Source organism: Spea bombifrons, chromosome 5 (genome assembly GCF_027358695.1).
Source record: "Spea bombifrons isolate aSpeBom1 chromosome 5, aSpeBom1.2.pri, whole genome shotgun sequence".
Taxonomy (NCBI): Eukaryota; Metazoa; Chordata; class Amphibia; order Anura; family Pelobatidae; genus Spea; species Spea bombifrons.
This window is the reverse complement of record NC_071091.1, coordinates 80,104,077-80,124,974: the sequence shown is the minus strand read 5'-3', so window position 1 is coordinate 80,124,974 and position 20,898 is coordinate 80,104,077. Positions and strand designations below refer to the sequence as shown.

Genomic DNA, 20,898 nt, shown 5'->3' with positions numbered 1-20,898 from the left:
CAGTTAGTTAGGATCATGTCCTTTTAAGTATTGCAGCAGAAGTAAAGGTTCGCTCATATTGTCCTCCAGACAGAAATATGTAACTACCCATGTTAAAGAAGTTTGTGTACTAAAGTATTCAATTAATTTATTTCTACAGGTGGTTCCACCAAGGCCCAAACCCATACAATGGTGGCCAAGACTGGCTCTATTCTGGAAACTACTGGGACAGAAACTACACTAGCCTACCAGATATTTATTGAATAAGCCATACAGCAAACGGAGAAGTCAAGAAGTCTTTCCAGCTGTATCGGTTGTAGATCTGTGTGTATCTGACTTTCATGGAATTGCACCTTCTGTAGTACCCTAAAGCCTAGCATTAATTTTCAGAGATCTGTCTTTTTTTTATGTTAGAGAGAAAAATCCAAGCAATATTTCAGGGTGCAGTTGTCTACACGAAGGTACAGTAAAAATGTATAGCTGTAAGCTGATGCTGGAACCCATTCAATTCAGGTCTGTTGATTGAATCCTTTTTATGGAGAGAATGAATAAATAGAATATATATCGCTATTATAAAAATATATATAACGCATATATATATTATTTTTATATAAACAATAAATAAAAATAATATATATTACATGAGTTCTATCTATATCATGTAGAGCACGAACTAATATTGATGTAAAACACATTGATATTATTTTATGATGAGAAAGATTTGATGTGTATTTGATGCATATAAGCACAATTAAACTACATATTGTATTAAAAATGTATATATTCTCAGGAGAAAATGAAGACCAGGAAGAGGAAGACATAATTTTTATCGTACCTTTATACTATGATTCCGGCACTAACTGATATCTGCCAGAGCACAATAATTTACGTAAGATATCCTAACTGCAAAACCTCTAAAATAATACATACTAATAAAAATAGCAACAAACATATAGTTGAGGAGTAAGACATTTTATTATGACCAAAAAAAGTTTAGTTAGACTTGGCGTAAGTGACGAGAAAAAATATAAAAGGAGTTGGATAAAGTGAAAAAAGGAAAATTTTACAGATAATTTGAAGTCTACTCAGCAATGCAACTCCTTTTATATCCCAACCAGAACCTTTCTCAATGCACACGACATACTCGGCTACATCGTGATTGGGTTTAATGTCCAGCTTTTAGGGCAAGAAGGGTGTGTGACCCGTAAGATGTAATTGGCACACCAAAGAATGGGTGTTCATACTTTGTTCACTTCTGGGTCGTGTTTCATTCCCATAGCTCTGATGTAGCGAGGGTTTTACTTTTATCCTTTGCTTTTGCGCAGGTGGCAAAGTCAAAATGATTGATTTTCTGATTGACACACCTGTGCAAAGTGTTTTCTCTGCCAGATGTGGAGGTAACTGATACTATACACGATGTATTCACCCATCTGGCAGGCATTTGTATATAGATGTACCCGTCTTTTACTTGACGTGCCTGTTATAAAATGATTTGTATGGTAAGTTGGCATAAAAATGTAAATGTCGTTTGGCTAGAGAATGTTAAAAGTTAATAAAATCTTTAAGTGCTGCTAAATAAAAGTATTAAAATAAGCGTCGGATTTTATTACAGTGCATCTTATTACGTTATGTAGTGCAATACACTCAATGCATAATTATTCTATTTATGCAGTGCCAAAAATGTAAGCAGCTCTTCTTACAATACATATATTCAGGGGGTATGATAACACTAGAATTGACAGACTATGATATATGACAGCAATCTGAAGAGGGAGTGGAGAGAAAAGACTGATTGTGTGAACCTCAAAGGAACAGAATGAGAGGGAGGGAGTGCTTGGGATATGCTGGAAGGTGCAGTGAGGTGAGAGAAGGATGCCTACACCACCACCCTTTCTGCCATCAGGCCTAGGAGTGTGGCTGAAGTGTAATCCTCTGAAGGAGAGTGCAGCAGAAGCAGTAGTGTCATGGGAGGGGATCCAGGTTTCAGTAAGAGTTAGGTTAAAAGCATGGGATAGAAAAAAGTCATGTATACCAGCGAGTTTGTTGCATACCAAGCAGGCATTCCATAAGGCACAGTTGAAGAGGGGAGGGAGTTTATGGTTGGAGATAAGAATGGGATTGTTTAGGTTGCGCATGTTGGTTGAATTTAGTGGTTGACCGTGTTGGGAGCAGAGAGAAAAATGGGGGGGGGCTGAAGTAGCAGAGGTGTACACAAGAGTAACTGCAAATACAGACCGACTTCGTGTATAAAGGTTTATTGCTGAGGTACTGGGGTAACCATGGAGAGATAGAGGGAAAAGATTTATTGGTGTGTAATGGGGAATGAAGGGGTGGTGCCCTCTACTGGCACGTTTTAAATAGGGCAGGCGATAAACTGTCTAAAGACAACACGGGGGGGGGTAATTGTTTGAGTTAGTTGTGGGGAAGACTGTGTATTGTGGGGTTTGAGGGCTTTTTGCAGTAGCTTGCTGGTTTGCTCAGGCTGCAGTTGTGGTGGGGAAGATGGAGGAGTGCATTGCATAATGTTTACAGATTAAAAACTAGCATTATGTATTTCAAGGGAGATCATTTTAACATTGGGTCAAGAGGCAAGTGGCTTTTAGCTTATATGTTCAGTTGTTTAAGGGAAGCCAAAAAAGTTTGCACCCAAGTTTTATCTGAGATAGGTTAAAGGTTTGAGTGTTTTAGACTAGCGAGAAATATTCAGCTACTCCAACATATGCTTACCTTGTAGAATGCATCTCCTCCCTGTTTTTGGAGTCTTTAGTTGATGTGTATACCATTTATTGAATCAACGTAGAAGATGTAAGGATATATGTGCTTCTGGGACCTCGGAGGTCTCTTCTGCTGAAGTCCCGAAAGCTTTTGTGACTTTACCTTTTTCTTTGTTGGCCGAATAAGATATCAACTTTGATTGTTTTTGTCTTGATAATATAGACTTGTGGACTCTGATTTGTACAATTTTAAACAAATTCTATTAAAATTTGTATGAATGTCCAAAAATGAGGCGGGATCCCCAATGAATTTTCTTTCTTCTTCTTCCTTACTTTCAACTGCATCCCCGTTTCTCCTTTTCTGCTGCTCTGTCTTCCCTTCTCCTTTAGATTCTCCTCTCCTTCAGAGTACTTCCTTAGCAAGACAGAGCAAATTGGAGAAAGGGGGCAGAGATTGTCCTCATGGTGTGGAGAGGAGAATGCAGAGAAGCACAATCTGAGACTGGGAAGTATGCCTGCAAATTCTTGGATTTGATAACCCATGTTAGCGAAATAATGCCCTGAAGTCTTCTCTGATACATAAGATAAACAACAAACCACACATGGGGGAAAAAAAAAACACCACACATTTTTAAGACCTCTTTCCTTTTATTTTCTTTGAGGAAATATAAAAGTGCAAGTTCTTTAACATTACAGCACAATAAATAGGCTAGGGGTTTCAGAAACATCTAAGTCACATTAATTCCTAAACTGTAAATAATGGAAACCAACTAAATGCATAACCAGTGATGGACAAATAATTAAGTCATCGTAATAGTAGGATTCACATAGTATCCCTGTTATTGCTATCAGAAAATGCCTCCGAGGTTGGATCACATGGAACATACAATGTCCTGGCTGTTCTCATCACAGGCACAATCCAACATGAACAATATTTTGCCTTATCATATTTTCTTCCAAACTTAAAAATAATACAAGAGAAGTAGAACAAATATTAAAGTGTTCAGATTGTTTCAGCTGAAATATGTAAATCAGTAACTGAATTTTGAGACAAAAAAAAAATCCTAAAAAGTGCAACTAATAAAAATTAGTATACAGTCACTTTCACACCATACAAGAATACTTCTAATAAGCTGTGATCTAGTGAGGCCTTCCGATGCCAAGCCATCAGTTGGCACAGATCTTACACCTCACTTGCTGGTGGTACCACCGCTAAATTTCTGCTGGATTTGGAAGTTAGTTGTCCTCCATCAGCCCTAAATAGCAATATGAGGACAGACTCTTGTCTAATAAAGGGGAATGTGTCACAGTGTTTGGGAAAGGCATATAAAGCATGACATTTATATAATTTATATTATGCGACTTCAAGCCATTCAAGTTATATTGGAAGGGAACTTCTATGGGGGGGAGGGTATTTATTTCAAGTTTAGTAATACTTCTTCAAAGAAAAGGAGCTATTCGTCCAGTATATACTCTTGCATATGAACCGAGGTGTGCAGCCATTCTGATTGAAGACGATTAAATCCCTTTATTGAAGGGTACAGAATGTATGTGAAGAAGGGGTTTTCTAGTAGTCAAGTTTCTTGTGAATGGCCATAGATGTATTTATTAAAAAGGCCAGGGTTGGGCAGAAAATGGCCACTAGTACGGCAGGGTAAGCAGTATACAAAACATTCCAACCGCACTGACCCCTAATCTTATGATTGTTGTGATCAAATGAAAGGACAGTCACAATTCAGCATGACCTTTTCAGAACCAGAGGGGAGTATTTATTGGCCACAGATGGCTTGGTTTACATTTCTTAGAAAATATTTGGCACCACCAGTGTATAGTAGGCAACACTAATGACAGACCTCATATTTCTACCAACCTACACGGCAGCTCTCAACAAGGGACATGCTTAAGGGTCAATGGGGCTGTGACATCCATTAATGATTAAACCTGAGCACCTGGTGGATGGGGAGTATTCAGGATGGACGTTTCTCCCCTGCACATACCTTCACATGCAATGGGAATAGATGAAAAGATCCTGGGTGGTAGCCCATTTACCTCAATAGAAGCATTGTTATCGGACTAAAATTAGTCATTCCACTGGATAACTAGCAATGTTGTCTTCATAAATCCAATTTGTATGTTTTCTTTGTCAGTAAGATTGATAACCATATTAATACATCTAAACAACGTTACTAAAATTACAACAAACTCACCCCTTAGCCTGATGAGATCACACATATTGGGTACCACACAAGGAATGCACATTCACTAACTCATTAGTATCATTCTAAGGATAAAATGTGGATAAAATCCCTGAATTACAGTGTTTTTCAAGTACCATACAGGAGCACACGTGCGTCTGTATCTTTATTATATTGCGTCAAAAGTATCTTCAAAGACTCGCTTAAGATGCTAACTGGACTTCCTGCGTTAATATTTTCATACAAATAACATTTATAGGCAACGAGGACTTCTAATTATATGATACTACATAGAGAATCAAATGCGAGACAGTGGTTGTCATATTTTAAGCCTTTTGTTAGACATGCTGCCTGGCGAATGAAAGATACATAATGTAGCCTGCATTTAAAGTGAACCCAGACACATCTCAAATGTAATACTTGCAGCAAATAGTGAAATATTTCAAGGCTTTATATATATATATATATATACCAGTTGCCTTCTGTGTAACTCAAATATGTCTCGTGTTTCTATCGTATGAATAAGGAAATACGGGATGCGGAGTGCAAAGATACTTTTCTGCTTAACCAAAAAATACAATAAATTGGGTAAAAAGTTTGCCCAATAGATATTGTTTACCCTGCCTACTATTCTAAATAGTTAAGACACAAATCATAGATTATGTTGTGCTTTCTTTAAAGGGTTAATAGAGGAAATATGCCCCGAAATTTAAATGGGGTCAGTTCTGAGAAGTATTAATTTTTGGAGGCTAAAATGTCAGACTCCTACTTCTTGACTAGTGTAATTTGTGTTCTACGTACAGGAGATTTGTCTTCCATTTCCATGGCCAGAAAGCTTTCTATAACATCACATTGGGCAACTAAAACTTGAGTGGTATGAACATGAAGGATGCCCTAAGACCAAAGCAAACACTAAACACCAAAACTGGAGTTCAAAAGATTTAAGAGAACATTTTTAACATTTTATATTATAACGCATTGCTGTTGGCTATTTTGTGGTTCTGCCAAGAAGCAGCCAAACTTGCTGGCATGCACTGCTGGGATGGCAAAAATAAGTGTTAAGATGCTGTTTTGCGGACCTATATTTCCATATTTATTTTTTTTATTTACTAAATTATATACAGTTATTGACTGAATTCATGTACTGGAAAAATACGTCATGGATACTGGGATCAGTGAACCCCCATGGTAGTTCCCAAGATGTAATGGCAGCGGTAAGCCAAGGGGTTCACTGATCCCAGTGTCCATGACAAAGCTCATTGGGGTCCATTATGCCATAACACTCAAATAGTGGGCACCACCTGTTGTTGCCAACCCATGTGAATGGTACAGAACACTTTTTACTCCTGTTCAATTGTGGGTTGAAATTCAACAATCCCCTGAGAAAAAACTATGGCAAGCAATATATGCCCAAAACACTACTGCCCAAGAAAAGTTGAACTAGAGGTTTAAGTGCCTTTAGACAGCACATATGTCCATTGCACATCGATGTCTCAGTTTTGAAGAAACACATCAGTCAGGGCAAAGGTCTCCCAGTTACGTAAGGATGCCTAAAATGTGTTCTTTGTTTCCCATATTAAAAAACAAACAAAAAGGAACTAAATTCAGTTTCAGTAGGTCTCTATTGTACATTGTCTCATGCCCCTGGCACCGGTGGCATTCAGAGGACCTGTGGATGTACCACATCACGTATGCTCAGTCATTTTGATCTTCTGCTTTCTGTGGGTTACAGAAGTCCTAACCCCTCTGTCACTGCGGAACCACCTCTCGGAGAGAAGCTAAGGCTGCATGGATCCGTACATGCAATCTATTCTCAAAGTCGTAGCCTGCATATTCTTCCTATAACCAGCAAAGACAAAGGAGACAATTATAACATTTAATAACTGCAGTTTCATAATTGAGGTTAAGAGAGCTTGCCACAATTATAAAGTTTTGAAATGTACCTTTGCCTGAAAAAGTAAAGCTTTCCCCTTTGCCAATGTCTGTAGAAAGAGGAGAAAAAACAGATTGTTGGTAAATGTACATTTGATATTATCATTATATTGTTCATATAATCACATGGAGAGTGAAGGAAACACTGTCTAGCTCCTAGTTATTTTGCTGCTACATTTACATTACTTTCTAAGGATACATAATAAGGGTGCTACCGTATTTGTTCGATTATAAGACAAGATTTTTTCCAGAGCAAATGCTCTGAAAAATGCCCCTTGTCTTATATTCAGACTCGTCTTATAATCAGACCTCAAACATAGGTCTGACTACAAGACTTAAGATCCAGATCCCCTGCAGCGCTGCAGAAGACCTGGATCCTCCTCTCTGGCAGCCGGTGGACATCTGTGTGATGCGCGCACGTCCGACAGCAGGGGAGTTTTTCTGCACGCATCACGCAGACTTCCACCGGCTGTCCCGCTAGACACCAGGGAATCTGAAGCACGGGGGACAAGTTTAGGGATGCACTGGTAAGTCGGGGGGATTTCTGGAGGCAGAGTGGCATGTAGGGGTGTATAAGGCATATCTGGGGGCAGGAGTGGTATAAGGCATATCTGGGGGGGGCAGATGTGCATAATTGGGGGGCAGGTTGGCAAATAAAAACAAAATTTTTTTCTCAATCATAGCTTTTATTAAATATTAAAAAATAGTTTAGAATTAATATTTACTAGTAAAAAAAATTTCCTATATGGTAGTCTTATATTCAGGCTTTTTTTTCTTCCCCTAAATGAATATTCAAATTTTGGGGGGTCGTCTTATAATTGAGCAAATGCAGTATTTGAGTGGACACACCTTAAAACTGTTATCTCAAAGCAATGTATCAAGACACTGTATTGTATTGTAGTCCCCATAATACCCATAAGAGCCAACCTGTGGCTTTTAAAGCATCACAGCAATACACTTCCACAGATGCAAAAAAACCCACAGTATCCCAATAAACTGTGCCTTACTCTATTATGTTTACCCCAACAGATAATGTAGGCTTTGAGGGGCAATAATAGTTTGATATATAACCTGTATAAAAACATCCCATCTTATGGTCAATGAATAATATGACCAATGAGTAGTTAATGGTAACTAGGAAAGCTAATATTTACCGTAATGAAAAGGCAAAGGCGTAATATGGTAAATGTAAAAGGTTGGATGGCAGAAAGCCCTAGAGTAACTAGGAAATGAAACTAATCAAGATTTTGCTTTATTTCCTTTACATAGGCCGGCTGCCCTGGGGTGGCTACCTGCCTTTAAACTCTACTCTTAGTAATGAATATTTTCTATTTCCAAGGTAGCAGAGCTGTACTGAGTAAACATGCACATTACAATTACCTCTGGATTGTCCAACAAAAGACATCCTAGCTCATAACAAGCATATGGCTGGACGTACGAGTTCTGCTGCCTTCCTAGTTCATCCTTTACTGCGCGCTGGAAAAACTGCAATACATCAGCATACACAAGAATGTAAATATGAAATATACTGGAAAAGTGTATAGAGACTGTGACAAAACTAGGATTCTTTACACATATGAACATAAGAGGGGAAAACCCCTCCTGCACTGCTATGATGGACGCTCCAGTGAGTCACAATGGAAAACGAAAGGCTTAGATGGAGCGTAAGGCGTTTTACATCACTGTGAGGGCGGCAGACAGATGGTACTGAAGTGTTTAATCCAGTGATGGAATTTAAGCATGAATGTAATCATAAGCCATTACCAAGGACTAAGGCTTACAGTATGTAATAGGAAAGCTAGAGAAAGGGCATCCTATCTGCTGTCAGAGTGTATATCTTATGGACTAAACTATTCAAAAACATTATATATAATAAATATATATATTATATATAATGTTGTATAGGATTGTGTATGTATAGTTTGCAGCGCAGTGTTTTTACCTGAACGGCATCTTCAGAATTTCCTAAACATTTGTGAATTGCGCCAAGAAGTAAATTCCGTAAACCAATGACGGATGGATCCAAAACTTCATGGCATGCTGTAGTATGCAGAAACATTTAAAAGTGAGGACGGTATTTACAAAGCTGCGGGTTTAGCTCACCCATTAATCATTTTGTGTTCTTTGTTCTCACCCGTTAGCAAGTTCATCATTTCTTCTAAAGTTAGTCTAATAGTACTAAACCTTAGTATGACATAATTAGAATAGCTATTTTCAATGAAAAGAATTCTAGCAAAGTATCCCAAAGTAAAGCTTTTATTGATCAGCTACAAGATGGTGACTGCTGTTCCTAAACAGGTAGAATGAAGGGATGGGAGGTGAATAGAGAACGTAAAGGTATGACATCAGAGACATGTTCTGGATAGTTCATTTAGATATGCTCTTCAGCTAAGACTCTATTCCTTTGATTTTTATTACCATTGATTACTATAAAATCCAAAGAAAGTTTAAAATCAACTATTCTGAGCTGCACTCATCCACTTCTTTTTTTTAATGTAATTGCTTCCCGTAATGGATAACTTTGTTTGGTACCTTGGCTCATGTGCTGGAGGTTGGAGAGGGAGCAGTTTGGAAGAGCTTTCCACAGATACAGCACCTCGATGGCAGCCAGGACACACAGCTCTTTGGTTGGCGTTTGCTTTCTAAATCTTTCACCCTGTGAAGGAACAGATAAATCCGCCTCGGTTTACTCAATTCACCTGATCACACAAACCTGGCGAGAGCGATCACATTGTCTGAATACGTCACACGCATGGGTAGCTTTTATTCGGCACTGCAGCTAATTTAAACATCAAACATTTTAAAAGAGACGAACAGGTAAAAAAATATATCATTTTGCACTACCCAGTAGTAGCGATTTATGATTTATAAAGAATACATCACTACCAGGCTCAATAGGTTTCAAAGTCCAACTGACAGAAACAGATAGGATAAACTTATGGAACGTGCTTCATACAAACCTTTTTAACTGAAAATTGCTCAATCTGGTTGTTCTTCCTTTTGAAGAGTTTCTGGACATCTTTAAAGACGTCCTGTGCCCCACTCACATCTCCTGTGGCCCCTTGACAAACTGGAAAACATATATAATCATGTTAAGAATTCGAGATGTAGCACTATAGCATCTGAACCTTTCGAAACGGGATCATTTGTCACAGTCAGTCAAATGAATTGGGTACATATGGGGTAAAGAAATGCAATTGTTGCACAAATTTTACAAAATGGCTTTATCGTCATAGAAACCTTAATTATTAAAACTGGTTGCTATGGTGATAACCATTTTTCCCAATTTTTTTATACACACGAAATATAGTGATTTATCATCTGATAGAATAATTAAAACATTACCAGGTATTAATTCTCATAAAATAAAATGACAAATACCCATCAGAGCAAAAGGGGTACAATATATATATGACCATCTCAACCAGTGTTTGGTACTATATTGTGGAAAAAAAAAACAAAAAACATAACATACTGGCACTGGAACACAGTATATTGTGTTTAGTACACAAAAAAATCATAAGTATCCTCCCATCAATAAAAATTAAAGAGGCATCAACTTAACAATACTCACTTGCAGTCAAATAGGCATAGTAACACTGTGACCATCTTGATTCATTTTTCAGTCTCTCAAAAGAACGAAAGGCATCCTTAAAATTCAATTCAATCATGCTGCACCAACCTAGAAAATTGAAAAAGAAACCATCATGCCAATAAAACAAATAGTTTCTATGGCAACAGCCTATCAGTGCCTGCTTTTGTGCCACATGGAAGTTAATGGCACCCAGCAACATTTTTAGGCAACATTTTAAATGATTCAATAATTGTTTTTGGGAAATGTTTGAGCTTTTAACTGTGCGAGGAATGGATGTTTTGAATGCTACATTTAATTACAAACTCATTACATTTATAGTGGTTACAATCCAAGCACATTGAAAAGAAAGGTGCAATAACTGCTTAAGACCACAAGATGGAGCTATAATACGGGACCTCTTGCAGGTAAATGTAAAATTAAAGTCTACCATCTGATGGTTTGAAAATGATTTGAACATTCATAGTCCAGCGGCACGTATATTTATTCTATATCCGAGTAATGTCTGCCTGTCAGCATCTAACAGAAGGTGAGAGTCTGAGATAATGACACAAGCGAATTTAATTAGGCAAACCGTTTCCCATGTGAATGTCTAATCCAATTTGCAGTTGTCAGACAGATTCGTTTTGCTGAAAGGACCAAGTACAATACTTGGAACAGAAGCATTCAAGTACAATTCAAAGTTTAGATCGCCTAGGGCTAATATCCCTTTACTTCTAATCAGCGGCCTAAAATAGATTACAATTACAACTTGGGCTCTAGGTCAGAAAAAAGGCAAATTTGAATTGCATTTCAGAATTGCAGAATTTAAACTCAATGTCCATGATCTTTCAGTACGAGGATGTCCTAGGACAATATCTAGAGCTATTGATTGGATGTTAATTACAAAACTCTTGAAATCTGATAGGATTACGTCCACCAAGCAGAGTTTGACATCTGTGATTTAGCTCAATGTGTAATAACCTGACACATGAAAGCTTTCCAAAAGATGGATATTAAAAAAACTCCGTGCCCCAACTTATAGTTAAGTGCTCGCAATCCGAATGACCCTACTCACCTATAATCGTTGCGTAAACCATACTGAAGTGTTATTCAGAAGCTATGACATAAGACACTTACAAGATGCTGCTAACAATACAGAAATAAAGGACCAATCAGTGCCATGCAAAGAAGCTTGGAACGCACCTATTTCATACAGACAGACATGCTGTATCTCTCTTTGATCTGTTGCAAGTTCCAGAGCGGTGTGGAAGGAAGTCAAGGCACTGTTTATTTGACACTGTGATGAAGAAACAAGGCATTATTAAGTAAAGGGAAACATCCACAAAAACAAAAGATGAAATCGATTTATTAACCTGATCTGAAATAAACTAAATTGCCTTTAAGTGTATTTCAGAGATCCATTTATTCAAAGCTATTAAGGAAATAAAACTGATCATATGTTGTAGTTCTGGTGCTTGCTTAAGCGATGCAAGCTTTACTCGCAGGTTACAAAGGGTTCACGCGCATGCCCGACTCTGATGCTTCGGGCAGGGAACAGAGGCAGGGCCGGACTGGGGATGAAAAGCAGTCCTGGAAATATTTGGACACCAGCCCCATATATCTTATTCCATGGTCAAGCTCCTGTGCCCACACGCCACATCAGGGGTATAACTAGGAACCACAGGGCCCAGGGCACCCCAACTTCACCAGAAACATGCCCCACAGTGCCACCCTTGCCCCTAAACAGCCTGCCTGTGCCACTTCTGCCCCTGAAACAGCCTGCCTGTGCCACAGTGTGCACGCTCCACAATGGTTAACCGTGGGCCCGCAGTAGGCAGCCGTTGGGCCACAAAGACATCTGCAGAGCCTCAGTGCTGCTCAGCTGGTCCCAGTTCCAACTAGCCTACTGGGAAATCAGATGGAGCTGTGTTCTGAAGCTATGGGGCAGCAGCTTCTTCTAAAGTTACGTTATTAACGTTAACAGGTTAGAGAATGCCTATTACACTACTTATAAAGTTTGTTAATATGCTTTCTTGTTTGTTGGGTCTACACAGGACACTGGAGTGCCTTTTAAACTTTTTTTTTCTCTGTTCTGTAAGTACATCCCTTTTCTTAATATTTTGTTTGCATCTCTCTATTTACTGAGGCACATCGACTAAAGTTTATTCAGCATTACCCTAGTAGAGTGGTCATTTTTTCCAACACAAAGATTCATTTAGTATGTTATATCACAAGAATATGATTCCCATTTGTTATATATTATACCTTCTGCAGAGCGGCACATGGTGTGGTCAGCAAGATGTCAAATGTATGTGTGGGTTCTTGAATAAATTCCCAATGTGGACTCTATTGATTTGATCAAGACACTAAATGCACAGGGGCCACATGCATGGTACTGTCATTATGCAATACGAACATCCAAGATTCGTAAGGTTTCATGACATTAAATGTTGGCTGGCCTTTCATAAGTAAGTAAGTAAAGTCGTGAGAAGGCATCTCTAAAACATCACGAGTTTAATTATGTATTATACAGGGTTAGCCCTGCTCTTCATTCATTAGAAGTTCTCTTGGCTAGAATGCCCCTTTAATCATAGGAAGCACCTTATAGGTGGTGGCCACAGTAATATGCACTGTTGTAAGGGCAAATGCTGCTTAATGTCTGCGGTTCTGCATCTAGAAGGAGCTCGCTCTGCTTCTGCTGTGCAACTAATAGCATATTTGAAAAGGATCCCAGCTCTTAAGCCCACAAGGAGATTTGATGAGGCGAGCGAGATATTGCCTTAAGGAACTGTTTGAAAGGCCAAACATTCCATCACAAATACAAAAGTCTCTGTAGACTGCCCCTTATATTAAAACAAGTAAATAAACATTTGTTATGTGGGATCCCAGTCCTGCTTCAAAATACTTCAGAGGTTATATAAAAAAATTGAGCCTGGTGTAAAGTTTGAAATGTGATATTATGGCTATAGTGACCAAACGGATGGTGAAAGCTTTGGAAACATTCTATTGCTTACAATTCTGCTGCTGTATAACTTCATTATAAAGAGCTTGTTTCTGCTGCCAACCTCTTGCATGTTAAGATAATTCACACTAACATGTATGCCAATAACTACATTCAACTACAAGTACGCAAAGTATCATTATGACTTAATATGTAGAGTGATCTGGAGGAAAAAAGTCTTGAAGAGACGGCATAAACACAGCTTGTGCCACAGGGATGATCTTCTTGGTGATAAAGCCAGCCTAACGAAGTGCAACCTCACTACCACAAACACATTGACACTAGCACAGGGCGAGCACTGGAGCTCACACTTCACATTAGAAGTCTGTGGGATTTGAGGAGAGAGATCAGGATTTCATTTAGGATTCCATCGCAGGGGGTCTGAATTTCTATCTAGTTCTACTAATGCTACCTCCAAGAAGGGTGAAAAACAACCAGTTGGGTAGTGTGTCTATGAATAACACATTTCATGATATTATAGTTCACCTTAAAATAGGAATAATCAAGTGGATTGTACGTGTTAAATGAGCAGATGTTCTAAGACTGAAAGCCGTGCCTGTCTACGTCTGCAATGCAGTGCTTCTACTAAAAATCATCATTATGCCCGACCAGCACAATGCATTACTGGGATTGTTCTTTCCATCTTCTGATGTATTTAGTCTTCAATGGAACCCAACAATGTTTTTAGTGCATAGTCTACTATCTACTTCAATTATTAACCCCGGCTCAGAGAGCGGATTCACCGCAGTTGCAAATACCGTATTTGCTCGATTATAAGACGACCCCGATTATAAGACGACCCCCCAAAATCAAAACATTAATTTAGGAAAAAAACAAAAAGCCTGAATATAAGACGACCCTATAGGAAAAAAGTTTTACCAGTAAATATTAATTCATGTAAATTATTTTTTCATGTTTAATAAAAGCTATGATTGAGAAAAATATATTTTTTAAATTTCCTTTTATTTGCCAACCTGCCCCCCCCCCAGTTATGCCACTCTGCCCCCAGAAATGCTTTATACCCCCCTATTTGCCACTCTGCCCCATGATATGCCTTATACCCCTATATGCCACTCTGGCATATAGGGGGTTAAAAGGCATATCATGGGGCTGAGTGGCATATAGGGGGTTAAAATGCATTTCTGGAGGTATATAGGCATATCATGGGGCTGAGTGGCATATAGGGGGTTAAAATGCATTTCTGGAGGTCCAGAAATGCATTTTAACCCCCTATATGCCACTCAGCCCCATGATATGCCTTTTAACCCAGCATGTACTGGCTGCCTTGGCTTGATAGGAGTGTGATTGCTGTTAGCAGTTTGATATATATATATATATATATATATATATATATATATATATATCAAACTGCTAACAGCAATCACACTCCTATCAAGCCAAGGCAGCCAGTACATGCTGGAACCTGGGGATGATAGTAGTGGGATTACAGCCTCCCTATGCCATGCTACAACCCCCACCCCCCTTACACATCCATGCTATCACACACAAACACATTTAAATACTCATTCATTCCATTAATCACACATACTTCACACATTAAACACACATTAATCACACATACTTCACACATTAATCACACATACTTACCCAAAAACCCTCCCCCACCCCCTTACCTGAACTGCAGATCTCTCACTCGAAGACTTCTGCAGGGGACCGGCTGTAGAGCAACTTCTCTGGCCCCGCCCCCAGAGGAGGGAGGGGGAGATAGAGCTCTGTGAGGACGCTGCAAGCTTCCTGTCCTCCTGCTTCTAACAGAAGAGACGCTTTTCGCGACCGGTAAGCAGCATGGCCCCAGCAGACATTTTTTGGGGGGTCTGAGAAGACGACCCCGATTATAAGACGAGGGGTATTTTTCAGAGCATTTGCTCTGGAAAAAACCTCGTCTTATAATCGAGCAAATACGGTACATCACTAAACCGATACTGCGTACGTTAGTGATAAACAAGGATACAGAATCAGAGATCGATACATAACATTTCCTCCATCTGCTTTAAAACGTCAGGTCTTGCTAACCGACCTCCTTCTATCACAAGCACTACTGGCGCCTGTACTGAGGAGTCAGCCTGGATCAGGCCGTTTCTAATATAGCAGCATCGTGTTTGAATATTAAAAGTGTATAAGTGCAGACCAGGCACACTCCAACATTGGTCTGCACAGAAATATGGACAGCCTTCTGCTTGAGAAACAAAAAATGACTATTTTTATATCATAATGTGTTAAAGACAATTACTTAAAAGCATTCCCGTACAGCGTTACTATTCCAACCCCGTTCACCTGGATACATAAAATGTGCTGGCCGCATATTTTGATATTTGAGTATGACATATAGTAATGTAAGGTAATCAATGTGGAAAAGCAGAAATGGTTGTAAACTCCCTGCAGAAGGACTTAGACAAAACAAGACACTGAGTAGGTAAATGACAGATGGGTTTCCACATATATAAATGTAAAATCATGCATCTGAAGAAAAATAATCATAATAATAATAATATATTGAATACACGCTTAGTAGGGAAGTCTCCTATGGGAAACAGGGAAAAGGGAGCGTCCTCCGAGGTACGTTTTGTACAGTTATGGTTGATGTGGAATTTATGGAAAAATCAACATGCGATATAAATTGCTAATTGACTCGTAGAAAACAACTACTTTGCTGAAGTCTGATTGCTGAATTCAGTCTGACAAGACGAGAATGACCTTGAAAAAAGATTTTCTGCGCTCCATAACCGAATGGCACGTGTAATATGGTTCAAGCGTTGAGCGACGTACCTCTAGTCTCTGTATTCTTCCCTTGAAGAACATAAACAGAGAGGAGTTTGGGTAAGCGGATTCCTTCCTGTGAAGAATCTCTTTTGCCTCTTTCAGTCCTGCTTGGTTGTCGCTGCCATCCAGGGCAAAGAAAGGGCGAACTACGGTGTGATACCACAGTAACGCCAGCCTAAGGAAAACAAGAATGAAAGCATGCTGCAATTATCCGCACAAAACACCATCACATGCGAAGGTGTGAAGAGGTCGATAAATAATAATTACATTCTGGGACAGCAAATATCCAATTACTATCAACAATTTCAGAATTCAGCGACGGATGATTGATTTTGAGAAAAAGCATGTGGTATTTCCCCCCCGTTAACCTGCCAAGCTCCACAAATATGGCAATACTGTGATATCTATAAATGAAGAGTAAAGGCAACAATTAAGAATACTTTTTTTAAGTCAATAAAACAGGGGAAGTAAAAGCCTTACATATAACCTTGCGCCAGAGCGGTACTTAACACCTTTGCATTATATAGCACCATCAAATCCAGCAGTGACGTACAATGTTTTGATGTTCATGTCCATTATGGATTACATTTGAAAGTACAGAATGTGAAAATTATTATCTAGTCCTTTCTACTAATAATGCTGCCAACACGTTACAATAAGGGACAGGTTGTCAGCCCCCAAATGTCTTAGTTTGCCAGAATGTGCAAAGAGGAACGAGTCTGAGGCAGAACTGGCTTTGCCAAGTGTATGGTGTAATACAATGACACGGTAAATTATTAAATAATTATCTACCAATGCTATTGTGTTTGCCTTAGAATTGCTCTTTAGACAAACCCCCCCATAGATCTGACCGAGTCACTCTTGGTCAGGGGCATGAGATGTCCTGAGCTAGGTCCTCCACTTAGAAGGGCTCCTCAGTGCCGCTGGTTGCCGCTGTCTTTTCATGCTTGTGGTCTCTGCTCATGTCCCAGCGCTCTACTTCAATCATCGATGCAGAGACTACAAGCATGAGCGAGGGCAGGAGCTACACCTACCCCTTCCTAAAGACAAAGGGACCGGCACATTCTCGTTTCACTAGACCCCACAAACCCTGAGGATAGTCCTGGATGCACATCCACGAATAACCAGGATATTGAAAGGGTATGCAGAGGTACTTGGAGAAAGATCATTTGTCTTAGCAGTACTATTTTTTTATGCAGTTCTACGTTAAAAAATGTCCACAATCACGTCTTCATTTGTATTCTTTACATGGCATTTCTTGAATTTAGCTTTTAATGCATAAATCTTTTCAATCGAGCCAAAGTACATTCTTATTGGTATTAAACACTAAGGCCACTCTAAAAGGATTTACGCAATCAGTTCATCATGAAGTCTACATGAAGCAGTGTGGAGCAGGAAAACAAAAACGTAATAGATTCAAAAGATTATAGTATATATAAATTATATATATATATATATATATATATATAATGCCATGAATATTTGGGGAACACTTAAGCCAGGTGCAGTATGAAAGTATGATGCAGAGAGTAATGAAGTGTAAGAAAATGTGTATGCGTGAGGGGAGGATAGATATGGTAACACAGTATGGGCGCATGGACAATATACATATAATCCTTCCCATGGTGACTGGGAGGTGTTCTTCCTACACTTCTGGATACGTAGGGCGATGTATCTATGAATAGGGTGTGAAGCAGGGTACATTGAGTAACGCCATGCTGTGGGGTACCAGGAGAGGGGTTCTTTCAAAATGAACATTTTGCCCACACAGGGGCTAGAAATAAATGCTTTAACGTCCGTTTGCCTCTAGAGACTTTGAATTAGGAAACATGCGAATCAGGATAAGGCATATAAGAGAGAATACAATAAATCAGTATCAGTGATCACTGTACCGGTTGATGTTTCAGGTACCCATTTCATACTTACTCTTAAGACTACATTATCTACTAAAGCAGTACAATATAGCTACTCACGTAGCTAAAGGGGCCTTCATGTCCTTACTTTCACTTGCATACATCAGTGAAGAGAGCCCCTGCAGACGGTCTCCTGGAAAACCCAGCAAGTTGATGATTTTGAGCAGGTTTGGGGGCACCATGGATATGCAAAGGTGAAAAAGTCCGTAGCCAAAGCTCACAGCACCTTTCAGCCGGTTAAGGGACTCCTCGGTCACACCTTCGGCGGCAATGTGATTATCATTGACAGCGTCAGAAGATAAGGGTTCCTGAGACTGCTTCTTCGGACACATTTCCTGCAACGTGTTAATGTCCACATAGCATTTATTGTAAATCTTCCAGGCCTTGCGGAGGATCCAACCACCTTTAATGTAAGCTATATGAAGAAAAAAATACATATTAAGGAAGAAATAAAGGCCCTTTTGGAGTGTTAATACCGAACAGGGTTGGCTAGAATGGGTAGCTTGGACGTTGAGGTTACTCATCATGATGGCCAACTTTTATGGGAAACTAAACCCCATATCATATACAGAGCTTCTGCATTTAGAAGATGCAGGGCGTCTGACACCTTAAAGGCCATCACCAAGCTTTTAGTGCTTTGAAGTGTTGGTTAGTTATTAGAACGATACTTTAGAAAGCTGGCCCTGCAGGTTAGAGGTCAACCAAAAAACCTGAAATTTTACCAGCACAAGGCACAGATTGTATAAGCTCTGCTTCCACAATTTAAACAATGTGTAGGTGCCGGGTTCCCTTTAATTACCCGAGCGCCTCAGTCTGTATATACAGTTTACATGCTGTACTCCCGCAAAGTGCGAGTCTTTTATATTTGCAGATAAATATTTAAATTTACTTGCTACGCGAACGATAGCTAAAACAATTCCAAAGCAAGCCACGCGGCTCCCTAAATGTTCCTCTCATAATTAATTCATTAAAGCCCAGGCGCTGTGCCTTTTGTTAGATGCCACTGCTGGAGCAGCTCTATTGTATTCACATGGATGATGAATATTGAACCACTAACCTCTTCCTTCTTACTTAAAATGCGAATGCATAAAGACCTCACTTTGCGATATTAATAATTCATAATAAGCGAGAAGCTTGCAGATTTGTATTCTTTGCTGATTTAGTTAAAATATCGCTATTTCTGCCTGATGCAGCAAAGACACAGGGGTGTTTTAAGGTAATGGTGCCAGGGATGTCCCCTTCACCCTTAAAATGGCATATATATGCCATTATATATATATAATTATAAATACTCATGTTGAGACAAACTAATAACACAAAATAAAACAAAAAATGTGACTACCGTATATTCCGGCGTATAAGACGACTGGGCGTATAAGACGACCCCCAACTTTTACAGTCCAAATATAGAGTTTGGACTATACTCGCCGTATAAGACTACCCCTCTACCCAGCGTACAACAACCAGCCAATCACGGCAAGCGATGTACCTTACCGGTGGTTTGCTGGTTGATTTGCTGACATATACATACATGCACTGCCCTTACACACACACACACACACACACACATATATAATATATATATCTATATATATATCTACACATATGCCTGTCCATACATACACATTTATACACTGCCTTCACCACACACCCCTGCCTTTACACACACATGTATATGTATATGTGTATATATATATATATATATATATATATATATATATATATATATACACACACGTATGTATAGATATATATATATATATATATATATATATACACACACGTGTGTGTGTGTGTGTGTGTGTGTGTGTGTGTCCCCATCTCTTACCTTATCTTCTTTCTTCCATCCAGTTGTGGGAGCCCGATGTCTGGCACTTCAGACCTCGGCTTCCCTGCTCTCTAATCACTACGCGCCGGCTATTGATGCCGGGCGCCCGGACATGACGTCATCCCTGCGTTCGGCATCAATAGCCGGCGCCTAGTGATTAGAGAGCAGGGAAGCCGAGGTCTGAAGTGCCAGACCTCGGCTTCCCTGCTCCCTCATCACTACGCGCCGACAATTGATGCCGGGCGCCGGGACATGACGGCATCCCTGCGCTCGGCATCAATAGCCGGCGCGTAGTGATTAGAGAGATTGGTGGCTTCGTGGGAACCTCCGGCTTGGTAAGTACCCGGCGTATAAGACGACCCCCCACTTTTAAGAAGATTTTTTGGGGTTAAAAAGTCGTCTTATACGCCGGAATATACGGTATTTACTTTAAGAGTCATCCCAGTGCGCATGAACTATAACTAACAAATAAATAATTGGCAGTCCTTGGGTTTGAAAGGAGGAGAAATTTTAGAACAAGAGGTCATGGTATAAAACTAGAGGGTCAGAGGCTTAGAAGATGTTGTAAGGAAGTTCTACCTTACTGTAGTAAAATAGATACATGGAACAGTCTCCCAGCAGAAGTGACAGAGGCTAATACAGTGAGTGAATTTAAATGGGCACGCGGTAGACATAAAGCTGTCCTCACTATGGGTCCCAAGGGACCAAGGGCCGATAGCTTTCTGAATCACTTATATCAAGAAAAATGGGCAGACTAGATAGACCGAATAGTTCTTATCTGCCATTAAATTTTGTGTTTCTATGTAACATAATTGAGCAGAAAAAATATATAGATGATGACATATTTAAAAGTTGTATTGTAATTGATTTATAGGATAGCTCCAGCCAATCAAAGATGGCTGGGATTTGATCGGAACGGATCTGCTCTATAAGGAAGCACTACTGCAGCACAATGAATCAACTACATTTAAACCACAGCGA

The 20,898-nt window shown here is 39.4% G+C and overlaps 2 protein-coding genes across 4 annotated transcripts in view; one reads left to right on the top strand and one right to left on the bottom strand.

Annotated features, from left to right (window-relative positions):
* The window catches only part of OSBPL1A (oxysterol binding protein like 1A), a 36,851-nt gene extending 36,473 nt beyond the window's left edge, over positions 1 to 378 (top strand). For all 3 annotated transcript variants that reach the window (XM_053467305.1, XM_053467306.1, XM_053467307.1), the window contains one exon: positions 140 to 378. In XM_053467305.1, the coding sequence (XP_053323280.1) occupies positions 140 to 242 (103 nt within the window). In that variant the 3' untranslated portion in view covers positions 243 to 378. The remainder of the gene's footprint in view (positions 1 to 139) is intronic.
* Positions 379 to 5,980: 5,602 nt separating this feature from the next.
* Positions 5,981 to 20,898, bottom strand: part of TTC39C (tetratricopeptide repeat domain 39C) — a 35,155-nt gene continuing 20,237 nt past the window's right edge. Inside the window, exons 5-14 of the mRNA XM_053467461.1 lie at positions 18,150 to 18,504; positions 16,183 to 16,351; positions 11,598 to 11,691; positions 10,395 to 10,502; positions 9,781 to 9,890; positions 9,353 to 9,476; positions 8,763 to 8,860; positions 8,201 to 8,305; positions 6,832 to 6,870; positions 5,981 to 6,727 (exon numbers count right to left, since the gene is read on the bottom strand). Of these exons, the coding sequence (XP_053323436.1) occupies positions 6,638 to 6,727; positions 6,832 to 6,870; positions 8,201 to 8,305; positions 8,763 to 8,860; positions 9,353 to 9,476; positions 9,781 to 9,890; positions 10,395 to 10,502; positions 11,598 to 11,691; positions 16,183 to 16,351; positions 18,150 to 18,504 (1,292 nt within the window). The 3' untranslated portion in view covers positions 5,981 to 6,637. The remainder of the gene's footprint in view (positions 6,728 to 6,831; positions 6,871 to 8,200; positions 8,306 to 8,762; positions 8,861 to 9,352; positions 9,477 to 9,780; positions 9,891 to 10,394; positions 10,503 to 11,597; positions 11,692 to 16,182; positions 16,352 to 18,149; positions 18,505 to 20,898) is intronic.